The sequence below is a fragment of the Tachypleus tridentatus genome, chromosome 13, assembly GCF_004210375.1.
Source record: "Tachypleus tridentatus isolate NWPU-2018 chromosome 13, ASM421037v1, whole genome shotgun sequence".
Taxonomy (NCBI): Eukaryota; Metazoa; Arthropoda; class Merostomata; order Xiphosura; family Limulidae; genus Tachypleus; species Tachypleus tridentatus.
This window is the reverse complement of record NC_134837.1, coordinates 52,104,403-52,119,043: the sequence shown is the minus strand read 5'-3', so window position 1 is coordinate 52,119,043 and position 14,641 is coordinate 52,104,403. Positions and strand designations below refer to the sequence as shown.

Genomic DNA, 14,641 nt, shown 5'->3' with positions numbered 1-14,641 from the left:
TGTTGATATCTGCATAAGAATTTTTTTTTTATCTTTCTTGCAAAATTATTTGTAGTTTCTTTTTATTAGAGTTTGCTGATTAAATTCATTAAATATTAATATTAGGTCTAATACACTAACCTTAAAAAAACCCACCAAAACATTGCAATTTATTGTAAATGCTGCAAAATTCAAATAGCTCTGAAATGACAGCATTTTTTGCTTAAATATAATGGAACATAACTATTAGGAGAAAGAATTTTGTGGGTTTATAATGTTTAAAAATTCTTGCTATAAATGAATATAGAAAGAAGGCTAAAAGACAGTATGACATTTTAGTTATAAAAAGATTAAGAAGTGCAATTTTGACAACAATGAGAGTAGGTTTGTTTTTTCATGAGTCATGTTTGTTCTGTCACAAATGCAATTTCAGTGCAGTTTACCAACTGCAATGATGTGTGATTGTGCTAAGGAACATACAATAAAACAAATAATACCAGATAAAGAAAATTAACTGATAGGTTTTAATAAATGAAGAACAAATGAACTCTTCTTAACCACAAGATGACACTGGATATTAATCACTGTATTGTAATTGTTATAGTTAATTTCAAACCTTCAATTAAGCAAAAGTTTATATTTGATTAAGATTTTTTTTTTTTTTGTTTTGTCTTGGACATGCACAGAAATTCCAAATATATTCTAATGTTTCTTAGAATAAAAGGTTCAAATGATTTTTGTGCTATAATTTATTTTGATGAGTAATATCACCATTAAAAATAAATCTCTTGATTGGAAAAAAAGTTTGAGAAATAAATGCCTTTATATAATGTGTTTGTTTTTATATATTCTGTTATTGAGAATGTACTTCTGTGTTCCCAAAAATGTAAGTTTGAAGTTGTTCCAAAAACTTGTGTATTTTAGTGTTTAAAAAAATTTGTTATTTAAATTTATCATTTTTCTAATATTTTTAGGTACTTAATGAATTAGCACAAAATGAAATCCAAATTTATGAGTTCCCAGACTGTAAAGATGAAGAGGAGAATAAACTTCAGAAACCTCTTAAGGTTAGTAAAATAATTAATGAAGGAAATGATGTAGCAAAATAAATAATAATAATTAGTGAAGGAAATGATGTAGCAAAATAAATAATGATGAATAGTGAAGAAAATGATGTAGCAAAATAAATGACTTTAACAAGTTAACTAAAATAAAAAAACTAATGGGAAGAAGAAAAGGATTAACAAAATGTGTCAAGAATATAAAAAGACAGCTGTAGAAGGAACAAGATAGTTACTAGAGGTAGCAAGGAAAATAACAAATGCACAAAAAGAAAACTACTGGGGGTAACAAGGAAAATGACTAACGTAAAGAATAAAACTACTAGAGGTAACAAAGAGAAATAACAAATTTTAAAAATGAAATCTATCAGGGGTGACAAGCAAAATAACAAATGTCAGCTATCAGAAGAAATTAAGAAACATACTGAAAATACTTTAATGTTTATAAAACTTTATTAGAAAGTTATTATTAGCTCATTTAAGCAAGTTTGTTGAAGCTACAGGGTGAATATTTTCATCCTAAAGATTTTTCTGTTTTCTTTAAAAATAATGAAAGGTTTTTATAATTGTTTCTAATTACTTGTCAAGCATTTATGAATATTTTCTGATGTATTGAGAAGGATTGTCCTATTAGTGTTACTTGGGATAATACACGTTTTAAGTATTTTTTGTTCCATCATGGAATGAATGAAAAATAGTGTATTGAAAGTATATTTTGAAATTCTAAAGTTATTGTTGTTTTCAAAGTTAATTTAAAGTTGAAATTTTCTGTATATATATGCTAAAACAAAAAAGACATCTTACTGTGTAAAATAATGAAGGATATTCCATTTGCTATGATACAGTGCAGGTTTATAAATTATATGGGTATGGGTATATACTTCTAGGATCGAATACCATTTGCAATTGTAGGAAGTAATGTAATAGTGGAATCCAATGGGAAAAGAGTTAGGGGTCGGCGATATCCTTGGGGTGTAGCTGAGGGTAAGTGGAATACATTTTTCTTCATGTTTAAAATGTTTAAGATATTGTTTTACATTAACATTGCTTCATAAGCCATAGGTAATTTGCTGCAAATTTCTTTGAAAATAATGTAATCATATAAATTAATTTTGTAAATAGAATTTTCCAGAAAACTTTGGGGATATGAGATACTTGGTGAAGGTATTGTTTAATTAAACTTGATAATACTGACTTATTACATGATTTTTGTTTTCAGTGGAAAATATGGAACACTGTGATTTTCTTGCCCTTAGAAACATGTTGATAAGGTAAGTTAACTAAACATCCTATCTGATAGTTGGCTTATATATTTTGAATCATTAGTTACACACAGACAGACACTGTGTACTTTTATTGAGAAAGCTATGATAATGCACACACACACACACACACACATATATATATATATAACAGGTTGTTTTTAATCTTGCTTATATTTAATGTCACTTCAAGGAAAATTAATTTATCATAAGAAACATAGGCAACAATTTTGTTTTTCAGTTGAAAAGTTATTTTAGTCTTATGGAAGCATATACTGGCCTGAGAAAAATGCTTTACTAATCCTTTGTTTTTAATTTTCAAATAGGCCTTATATGAAAATGTTACTTTCTAGTGTAAAGTTTCCCAACCGAAAAGCTACTGTACTCCACTAGATATTTTGAATATTTTAACACACTCTGGTGACATTAATTGTGAGTATTTTAATATTTTAAAAGAGAAAATATGACAGATGGGCGTGGCAGGATGGGTCTGATTTTCCATTTGATTGCTCTTTAGAATTAGACAACTAAGGTTGAAAGAAATAAACTTTTGCTTTGTCTGATCGATTTTGTTATTAAAAAGTAAATTACATTATATTTCTTACTTCAAGAAGGGGTGGTAATTAAATTTAAGAAGATGGGAATGTCTAGAGAACAAATTTCACAATTTTCACACCAGGGGAGATTGAGATTGTTTTAAAATATTTTCTTATAAAATAGAAACTTTAAACTTGTATTAAGATTTGATTTATTTTCTATGTTTTGATGTCAAGTGTACTTGTAAATCATAATAATTAAGTAGTTTAATTAAATTTTAAATGTAATTCACTAAAATGTCATGCCACGCACTTAGACCTACCTGTGACAAGAGGAAGTTAATTGTCAGAAGCAGATAAACATTTTGAAAGTTACTGATAATTTTTTTTTTTTTTACAGTTTTGAGAAAATATTCTTAGAACATATTGTGCTCTGGCAAATAATGGTTTGTGCTCCAGCAGGTTGTGAAACACTGCTCTAGTTTACAAAAGTAATTTAAAATCATAGATCATGTGTTAAAATTTAGAATGGTAGTTTTAATTTATTTACTGCTTTTTATGAAATGTGAAAACAAGTCTTGACTGATCTTGTCATAATGTTAAAATATGCCAGTATATAATAGTTAAATAATGACTGGTCTTGTTATAGTATTAAGTTCCTGTGAGAAGTTCTACCATAACAAAAAAATATTGGTCTCTGCTGACTGCCTGCTAACATTGTGTTTTGAGATATCTAGTTGGTCTATTGATGAATCATTATAAACCACTGTGCTGGTAACTTGCTGGAAAACCAGTGTTGACCATCACAGTTGATTATTAGTGAACCATTCTCAACCGTTAAATGGCGGTAGCTCACTTGGGAACTAGTAACAACTGGTATGTACTATTTATTTACTAAAGTGTCAATGTGGACCACTATGTGTTGGTTATGTGCTGGTGGATCAGTGTCAACCACAAAGCAGGTCAAATCTATTTCATTTATACTCAAACCACCCATTTCTATATTAATAAAAGTAATATATACCTACCTCTATAGAATAATAAAATATAATAAAGTATTTTATTGTGTTGTTTGTTATATAAAACTATCTTTGCAAGTTGATTACTTGGACACTGATTGTTTCAAGAACTGACCAGTAGTACTTGTAGCTTTATACTAAAGAGCCAAGGTTGCACCAACATTATCCTAACAAAACCAACATATAATGGTTTACTTGGACACGTTTTAAGAACTGATCTGCAATATTTCAAGCTTAATACCAGCAAGTCCAACCTACACCAGCATTTGATCAATATTATCTTAACAAAACCAACATGTTTATGTTGGTCGGTATTGGAAGTTCCAGCAGGGTAGAATATTTCAATATATATATATATATAATGCTTTGTTACTTGCATTTTTTGCAAACATTCTGTACAGACTAGGGCTAGATGTCTTTCAAACATGCTTTTTCTGCAAGAATGTGAATTTGTAATTCTTTATTTTCTGTACAAATATCTAATGAATTTTGATTTAAAAATTTGTCTTAAGTAGAAAGTCTTTTTTTTTCTATCCATGCTGATCCTGGTTTGGAAGAAAGAGCTTTTACAAATGTTAATATCCAAGTTTAATAGACCTTAAGTGTTAATACCATTATTGCAAGGGTAACTGAACAAAGTGACCTCACTAGAAATGTATTGAAAAAAGAAACATTTTGTACTCAAGTTTTTGAGTATTTTAATGATGGACACTTCTAATGAAATTATAAGAGGCAGTTTTGTCTACTATGGGTTTAAAATGTTCATAAAAAAGAGTTTGTTTTTTTCAGAACACACATGCAAGATTTAAAGGATATAACCAACAATGTTCACTATGAAAATTATAGATGCTTGAAACTTGCAGGTGTTGGCAGTGAAGGTAAATCTGGAATGGTGTCAAACAAGTAAGTTGTAGATACAACCTGAAATCTTATTTGCCATAGTACTAGTAACAGCACACTGCTTGAATAGCTTAAGAAACTGATCAACCATTACACCAAGATCCCTTTCTTTCATAACACTGTTAAAGTTATGCCCATCCAAATTATTCTTATAATTCAAATTATGATAATCCGCATGCAATATCTTACATTTATTATAATTAAAACCCATCTTCCATTTATTTGCCCAACTCACTAACTGATCAAAATTATTTTGTAAATCAGCATTAGAATGATAATAAAATAGTTTGAACCATTGTGCAGTGAAAAGCTTATTTTATATATTTTAAATTCAATGACAAAACCCTTGGTGAAACTGTCTTATCAAAAGGAGAAGAGAATTTGGGAAACTTGGGATATATATTCTGAATTTCAAAATTTGCATATGCATTTTATTGTTTTGATGATAAGATCAAAAATTTATAGTCTGTAGTGTAGAATTTAATATATTCTACAATAATAATGTTCTTATATAACTTTGTATTTAAAAAATATATATTTTTAATAGTGTCGTCATTAAGGGTTGAAATTGTCTGTGTGGTTTCTAGTTGGGTTTTTTACTACTTTAAAAAAAAGTATTATTTAGTTTTCTAATTACTAACTCATACCATTTACAAACAGTGAGGTCTGTTTGAGTAATTTTATGATTTTGTTTGTTATAACACTCGTTAATAAAGAACTGACAAAAAATACTTTGGTAAAATCACATACAAAGCCTAACCCTGCAGTGATTTGTTGAATTATTTGTCATATTTATTTTTTAAAATTATTTTGTGTGACTCATATTGTACCAGGTTCTTTGTAACTAACAAATCAATAACCCACAAGTAAGTTATTGCATAAATTAATTAGAAAATGTACTTCGAAATCTCTCTATGCTACATTTGGTAATACTAGGGTTAACAAATTTGTATGTAGAAACACACACAAATGTTCATTTATTAACATACTTGCATGCAAGTCAAAAAATCTTTATAGTTTTTACTTCTATATTGTTCACATTTCTTTATCTGTGATTTAATTGAAATGTTTCAATTTTAAATTCTAAGTAAATATGTGATTTTTTAATATATCTGATTAAGCTAAAATTTGTAGAATTAAGGGTTTAATATTTATGTCACCTGTACTGATTTTTTAATGGTTGTTGTTAGTTATTGCCAACAAAGGATATCTAACACCTGTATAGTATTCTGGTAAGTTTGTTTACACAATCAGTGAATGCTTGTCTGTATGTCTTTGTGCATGTGTATCAGTTATAAGTTGGGTCAAATTGTTAGAGTTGACTGTCTTTCAAATGTTGGTTCAAGCCTCTGTTTTTTTTACTTTGAAGTTTTTTGTTTATGTCTGCATTTCTTGTTTTGCTACATTCATGTATATTGTCTGCTGTGGTTTTTCATAACATTGTTCTAATCTGTCAGAGAGAGAATTTTAATTTAAAGCACAGGTTGAAACGTGCTTGCTGATTTTTTCAGTTTCATGTTTAATTGTACTTTGCTATTAAAAACTTTCTGGGGCAAACTTATGTTACCAGTAATACAAAAGATATGAAATGTATGTATTAGTTTGTTGAAGTTTAATGAACTGATACAGATTAGATCATAATTTAAAAAAGAAGTCTGAATAGAATTCTTTAAAAGTTTATATTATTTTGTTATAAAGGTGTCATACCATCCTAATATACTTTGTTTTTACTTAATGTTATATGTTAATATATTAACCCTGTATTTGTAACTTAAGCAAGCTAAACCTCCCAAATGTGGTAGTAAATTTCTCATCCCCAGACGTGTTAATGCTAATTTTGAATTTGTCAATTACTGTATCATTTAAAGTTGGACCAAAAGAATCAAAATGTGGAACAAAAACTGATAAAACTGGTTGTTAAATTTGGCCTTTTTTTTATGAAGATTGGTTGATTTTTTTTATTGTGTGTGTGTGTAAACTTAGCCAGACATTTAGATATTTTATCATGAATGATAAGAAGTATTTGAATAAGAACAGTAAGAAATAAAGTATAAAAGATGACTTTTTGAACATCTTTTAACAAAGAGAACAACAGATGACCTTCAAGATAAATAAGTAATTAGAATTATACATAGCACCATTGATTAATTCTTTTATTGTGGATCCAGTTAAAAATTATAATTTTTTTGGGGCTGTTTTTCAAAGTAGCTATTCAAATTCACTTACAACTTAGTTGCAAATACATCTTGTTCATATTTAGAATCCATTTGTTTTTTCTTCCTCATTTTCTTGTAATTTGGGTTCTTGGTCCTTCTCCTTCTCTAAACCCCAAGCATTGTTGGGTTTCAAAATCATTTGGTAAAACATATCCACCCAAGAATTTCAGCACAAGATATTTTTGACTTATACCTCCCAGTAACTTCTCTAATGAATGTTCTTCAATCATTTTAATTCAAGATATATTTTATCCTTTAAAGTTTTCCATGCTTGAACCAGCAAGTCCATATAATTTGTTACATACATTGTTAATTTTCATAATGAATGTTCATTTCTTGCTGCTCTTGTTTCCATCTCAGTATTTGATGGCTGTAAATGCTTAGAAATTTCTCTAGGGGTAAAGGGACAAAGTCTAAATCAAGTATATATATATAGACACACACAGGGGGTGGCCAAAAAAAAGCCTCCTCTGAGAATGTTAATTTATTATATCTTTTATTAGATAACAAAAAATATTTAAAACTATATTTTTAGGATGCACCTGACAAGATCTGTCCAAACATGATCTCAAATCCTAATTTTAACACTGGCTTTCTTAAGTACCTGAATTTTCATGATTTTAGTTATATATTCTTATAAAAAGTGTCGTGCATCTGATGTAGTTCTTTGATCATCTTATTCTAATTAGCTTAAAAAAATGATCAAACAAATTTCTCTGCAATAATTGAACGTAAAAATTAAACTCAAAATTACACGAACAAGTTTCACAAGTTAATATTTAGTCAGCATTCCCTTGGATTTTAATACTGCTTTACATCAACATGGCATGCTTTCAGTGAGTTTGTGTAGATATTTCTGAGTGATTAACTGTCATCTTTCTTTGAGTACTTCAGAAAGTTCATCTTCTATGTGTGGCTTGCGATTTTTCGTTAATCGGTTTAAGTTAGCCCATAAATTTTCAGTTAACTTTGCTGTGAATAATTGTTCAGAAAATTTTGAATGGTTTATTTTAAAATGCTTATTATGTTCTATTAAGGAATCTTTGGTTTTACTTGGTATTTTCTTGATCAAAATCACAGTTGTCAATCCAGAAATGCATTCAATGTCAACAGGTTTGATGTTCTTGTTGACCAAAGGGGTAAAATCTGCAACATTAACTTCTGAATCCAGAATACAAGACAATAGCTTTAGCTTTTGGAGAAGAAGTGGAAGAAGGTTGCTCTTCTTTTCTAATTTACTTTGTGTTATTTTTTAAAACTATCTTTGCCTTCTTTTCTTTGATCAGTTTTTTATGGATATCCAATTGTGGTCAGATCAACTGTATTCTTGCAGTTGTAAGTAATGAGATAGGTAGGATCATGTTCTTATATTTCCATGGTTTTCCTCATTTATTTTCTTTTGCATTAAAACGGAAATGACATAGAACAAAAACAGACTTTTGGTGAAAAAATGAAAGTTGTTGGTTCAAGGGGAATATCAAAGGATTAATATGTTGATTAATTACCCCAATGGAAACAAAAAAGAGAATGGAAACCTCAATTCACTTCTGTCAATGCAGCATATTTTTAATTTGAAAAATTTTCAAGTCCTACATACTCCACATTTATCCCATCTGGGTTAAGATGCAAGTTTATGGTTAATAAAAATTTAAACAATATATGTCATGGCTCTTACTTTGCCACTAAGTTGATGATATCTACCTGCTCACTAAAAAATTAGGCTTACAATCTTATTAATTACTTATGCTACCTTTTTTACCTCTCCTTTGTTTTTAGTATTAATATTTTTCTTAAATGTTTACGAAACTAATTTATGTTCTAAACAAAAGATTATTTCAGTTGCAGGTTTGAGAAAAATGTTAATTTTAAAAGTAATAATTAGAGACCAGAGAATTCAAACTTTAATATTTCAGCATTTAATGTTTATCATGACCTTGGGAGTTTTAAATTTGTTAATCACAATGAAATTTACATTCCACCAAACATACTTTACCTCCTAGTGTTTCAGATAAATCATTCTATTTTATTATGTCTTTCATAGCAGAGTAGTTTTCTTTTGTAGTTAAGTTACATGTATAATTTTTTTTTGAGCTGTTTATTTACAGAATACTAATTTATTTTTATAATTTACCTTTATTACGACAGGAATCCACTAGCTCAGATGGAAGAAGAGAAAAAAGACCATGAGACCAAGATGAAGAGAATGGAAAGAGAAATGGAACAAGTATTTGACATGAAAGTGAAGGAAAAAATGAATAAGCTTAAAGACTCGGAGGCAGAAGTACGTCAGAATCATGTTGTTCTTGACACCCAGCACTTGTGTATTGATAATCCATTACACTTGCAATAAAAGCTAATACTGATGGCTTAGTAATAGCTTTGACTCTACATGGATTTTGTGAATTACTAGTGAACAAAGCATAATATTTTCACCCTTACATTATTTATTTTATCAGGTTGTCTTTGTTGATTCTAATTTTAAACAAAAGTACAAGTTCATTCAAAAATGTGCAAGATGGTCACTGAAAATTTTTTGCCATGTTTCAAAGAACCATATGAAAAGAGTGAACCATTCTAAAAAATGTGGCATATGTTTGGAGTATTACATATTTTTCAAACACAGATTTTTATTATTTTTTTCCAGAAGAATTTTTGAGTATATTAAATTTGAATTTATATTGAATGAAAATATACTCTCATTGAAGAATTTTTCTTTGACAACTAAAATCAGCTGGAAATCAGGACCTACCAGAAGGTGATATGGTTTAAATAACTTGTATACCATTCTGTACGTTAAAAGGAAATACAAATGCAAAAAGTGAACTTTCATATAAGAAATTCTAGTTTTATTGTTTTACTTTTCTAACAGCTTCATCGAAGAAGTGAACAGATGCGCAAAGCTTTAGAACAGCAGAGACAGGAGCTCTACCAGAAGTGGAAAGATTTTGAGAAGGAAAGAACAGCATTTGAAGTAGCTAATAAGGATATAGATGAAACCCTTCGGAAACTGACTCTGGATACTAATTCTAAGGAGTAAGAACATTTTTAGTGTAGGTTAATGTGATCCATGGTAGATTCAAATGTTTTGATGTTATTTAGTAAGAAATAAAGTGAATAAATTTCTAAGTATAAAAGGTATTAGAAAAAAGTTATTTTTATATAATGGGTAAAAATAAGAATGTTTGCTTAAGAAATTTAACTGTGACAAAATATCTTAAATTAGAATAGTGCACAATACTTACAGGTTATTTTCTTCTTTAGCTAGTGACAAAAGAATGTGAAATTGGCCTGTATTAGCTTCTGTCAGCTTAATCGTTTTTTATTTCATGTAACAAAGTTATATTTCTCCTGGCTGTATGAATGAAAAAGAAAGCAACAAACAGGCATGTACATAAATACAATCATACTATATTTTTTATTATGATCATGTAAAAATTTAAATCTTGTGAAATTTCAGACTGGAAAGAAAGTATCGTTGTTTCTTGAATTATAAACTGGATAAAAATTTGTCTTCAGACACAAATTTAATCAGGATAATATTTGACCTCATTTCTTCTTTTAAGTAAGTTAGGAATTTCTTGCGAATAAAATTCCTTTGGTTTGGATTCAAAAAATAAGTCAGTTTTGAGTTCCTTGATATTTGCATACCACTTTCCATCTAAGTAATGCTGTAAGGATGTGAAAGATGAAATGCAGATGGAGAAAGATCTGGTTAATAGGGTGGATGAGGCACAACTTCCCATTTCAAGGCCTGAAGTTTTCTCAGGTCATTTTTGTAGTGAGTGGTCTCGCATTGTATGCAAAATCATTATGCCTATTTAAGTGACTAATGCAACTCCCTTTATCAGTGCTCGATGTAAGCACTCCAACTGATGGCAATATCTTTCATCCATGATTTGAATCCAAAATTTTGTGGTAAATTACACCTTCCAGAATCCACCAAATGCAAAGCAAAACCTTTGTTGGATGTAAGCCACTCATTGGTGTTAGAACATATGTCTGACAGGGATTCAGTCATTGTCTCTTATGTTGAATATGCATACTCATAAAGAACTTACATTTCATTGCCTGTTACTATTCTTTCAAGAAATGGTTCATTAGCATGTGTGATTCTCAGAGATGAACAAATTATGACCCTCTAAGCATGTCAATTATTCATCAAATTGTGCAGAACTAATTATCCAAGTTTCAGAACTTTTCCAAAATCATGGAGGTGGGTAATGATTGATGTATGGTTGGTATGGAGCTGTCGAGACATTTCTTGCATGGTCAACTTTGGATGTGCTTCAACTATGGCTTGCAGGGCAATTTTTCCACTGATTTTGGCATAAATTTGCAAATTATTTTCCTCAAAACTAATGCCATTTTTTATTTAAAAAAGGTTATTTTCTTTCCAACCTAATATATTGGTACATGTATGCAAAATTTGGTTCTGATTCTTTAAATGTGTTTTGAGTTCCCTTGGTTACAAGGAAAGTAATAATTCTCACAGACTGATACTGTTAATGCTGAGTATTGTCACAGAATTATCACACACAAGTACAATTTTGAATTTAAAGAATTTTACTTTTTAAACTAAACCTACAGCACATTGAACTTGGGTCACTAAGAACACACTCAAGTACTAAACCAGTTAAGATATAATTATTACATGTAATCATATGGAACTAATGAAAAACTGAAATAGGTATTTTCAAGAAAACGAGTGATTTAAGTAATGTTTACTCAAGATATGTTAGTCATTTTGACATCTTCCAAGTAGTGAAGGTTAGTCAATACGTTGTTCTGAGTATAACAATATATTAAACTATAGACTGTTTAATGTGAGTATACAGAAACATCCTTCTTCAGAACAAGTCACAAAACTGATGGTGTCATAATATTGAATACAACATAAGCCTAAAGCCAGTCAAACTTATTGAAATTATTTCATGAAATATGTAACAAGTTAAGAAAATTATAACTCTATTTTTTTAGAAAATAAGTAAACCCCAGTACCTGTCAAGTTATGGCTCTAAGAATATTAGCCTTATCACATGAACTATTTTTGCAACAACTTGAGTGTAGAATATTTTGTTTTCAAAGACATTTTCCATGATGTTTGTTGTTTGCTAATAAGAAATAAGTTAAGTATGCTTTAAGTTGATTTCTAATTTTTCCATGTGACAGGCACCTAGATGGAAAAGAGAAAAAGAAAGAAAAGAAGAAGGGTTTGTTTTAGCTTATTAGAAGACTATTAATTTGTATTTGTCCTACAAGGGGGCCTGGCTTCCACTGTTCAGGCCTTTTAGTATGGTGTTTAAAGTCAGTCAACACCCAGTGAAGTAAACGTCAACCCTGATGTCATTCTCCTGCATCGGTCTGTGTAGTTTACGTGAGTAAGACGGCTTCTTTCCAAGACCATGTAGTGAATTATTTATTGGCTGTTTGTGGTTGAAACAAAGTTCATGGCATTCTGGACTGGATTTGTCTGTATTATGTGACTTTTTACTGTCCCAGCAATTTCTTCACCAGTCAAGAACATTTTTGTTAATATCAATTTGTATTAAAAACAGGGTTTGTTTAGAAAGAAGTGTTTATTAATGTACATAGAGTTCTTTGTCTTGGAGATTCATACATAGCTCATTATGATTTGTGTCATGATGTCATTGTCTTGAAATTGGCTACAGCTGTTACTGTGTAATTCTTGTCATAAATTTCCATCTTTTCATACACTTTAAAGTTTTTCATAAGGATGACCATTAGTATTGTCATTAGTAAAGTTGATGTATTTTTGTCAGGTTTAACATATCACATATGTACTTAGTTTCATGCTGTATGTTTTCATTATGTATTGTACCTAATCTGTTAACTTTTGTTTGAGTATGCGATACTATCTTGTTGTGATGTTCTTAGGATCACAGTGTAGGTAACAAGAGGTTGAAATAAATAGCCCAGATCTGTGTTCTAATGAGAAGCCTTATTATTGCTGTTTTTTTGCATATCAAACACCATCAACATCAATAAACTTGGTTGATTAATATCATGTAAAGAACAAGGTTTCTTATCTACACTCCATTGTTTCCTTTGGTGATACACCTAATAACCATTTTTAAAGTACTTTAATTCCTGATAAAATACAAACTCCCCAATATACATTAAAATGCATACCTTCTTCCATATAGTATAAATTGAAGGTTTATTTCAGACCTTTATATTAGATTGTTTCTTGGATATCTCTTGAATGTTTTTCTAATTTATCATTAAAAATAATGTTAAAAGTATTTGAAATTCATTACCAAAATGTGAGGTTTAGTAGATGCAAATAAACTTCAGGTAGTTTAACTGTACATTAATTATTGGTTTTGTTAACATTCAGAATCGTCACTTCACGTTTATTAGTTAGTACCCTCGATAACTGTGTAGTGGGATGTCATATATAATTATAGCATTATCACTCCTGCATAAAGCATCTTGACATCTTGGAAGTAAGACTACTTGAGTAAAGCCATAAAGTATACTTATATCATTGTAAACATAAAACTGATTAGGTAAAAGCTGTAAGACACCTTGATGCCAGGTGGAAACATTGTACTGTTTGGGTAAAATTTATACAACACCTTGACTCCCATTATAAACATGTATGTAATTTAATAAGAACTACAAGATATTGTGATTTCAATCAGAAATGTATTTCTTAGATAAAAGCTATCAAATTGTCTGACTCCCTTCCCATCAGAAACATAAGACTGATTGGGTTAGAGATACAAAACACTCTGACACCAACCATAAATGTATACATAATTGAATAGGAATTACGAAATATCCTGACCTTGAACAAAGATGCAGTTCTTGGGTGAAGGCTACGAAATACTTTGGCACATGCTGGAATCACATTAATAGTTGAATAAGAACTACAGAGTATCCCAATTTTGACCATGAATGTACTTCTTGAGTAAAAACTATAAAATGTGCTTAGGCCTATCAAAAACATATACATAATTGAATAAGAACCATACACTATCCTGAAATTAATTTAAAATGTCATTCTTGAAGTAAGAGCTACAAAATCAGGAATGTACCACAACTGAAGTGAAAGCTATAGAGGTATCTCTTTAAAATTATTTTCTTGTTGGTTAAGAACTATAAACCATCTTGACAGTCACTTGATTGTGATTTTATTAAATATTATATACTAAATTACTGGCTTACTGTGATAAAACTGATAATCTTTTCACTTTCTATATTAACAGCCTAGCATGGCCAGGTGTTTGAGGCAATCTATTCCTATTCTGAGGGTTACAGGTTCAAATCTCTGTCACACCAAACATGCTTGCCCTTTCAGCCATGGAAACATTATCATGTGCAGTCAATCCCACTATTCATTGGTAAAAGAGTAGCCCAAGAGTTGGCAGTGGGTGGTGATGACTAGCTGCCTTCCCTCTAATCTTACACTGCTAAATTAGGGATGGCTTGTGCAGACAGCCCTTGTATAGCTTTGTGTGAAATTCAAAACAAACACTTTCTATATTAACTTTGTGTCATTGGTTGAACTTCAGTATGACCCATTTCATAAGTCAGATTTTGAATAAAATATCTTGCTCAATGACATAAGTAAGGTTTGACCCTGAAACCTTTGATTACAAAGCACTAACCACTGGAAATACTGTGTAGTAAAATGTTATCAAT

General features: G+C 29.7%; 1 protein-coding gene across 21 annotated transcripts in view; it reads left to right on the top strand.

Annotated features, from left to right (window-relative positions):
- LOC143236637 (protein peanut-like) overlaps nucleotides 1-12,923 on the top strand; it is an 86,828-nt gene extending 73,905 nt beyond the window's left edge. For 12 of the 21 annotated variants that reach the window (XM_076474990.1, XM_076475001.1, XM_076474992.1 and 9 more), the window contains 8 exons: nucleotides 954-1,046; nucleotides 1,928-2,024; nucleotides 2,260-2,311; nucleotides 4,647-4,760; nucleotides 5,948-5,989; nucleotides 9,119-9,254; nucleotides 9,843-10,006; nucleotides 12,143-12,923. In XM_076474990.1, the coding sequence (XP_076331105.1) occupies nucleotides 954-1,046; nucleotides 1,928-2,024; nucleotides 2,260-2,311; nucleotides 4,647-4,760; nucleotides 5,948-5,989; nucleotides 9,119-9,254; nucleotides 9,843-10,006; nucleotides 12,143-12,194 (750 nt within the window). In that variant the 3' untranslated portion in view covers nucleotides 12,195-12,923. The remainder of the gene's footprint in view (nucleotides 1-953; nucleotides 1,047-1,927; nucleotides 2,025-2,259; nucleotides 2,312-4,646; nucleotides 4,761-5,947; nucleotides 5,990-9,118; nucleotides 9,255-9,842; nucleotides 10,007-12,142) is intronic. The other 9 variants (XM_076475004.1, XM_076475008.1, XM_076475007.1 and 6 more) reach the window with 1 other exon arrangement.
- Nucleotides 12,924-14,641: the final 1,718 nt, after the last annotated feature.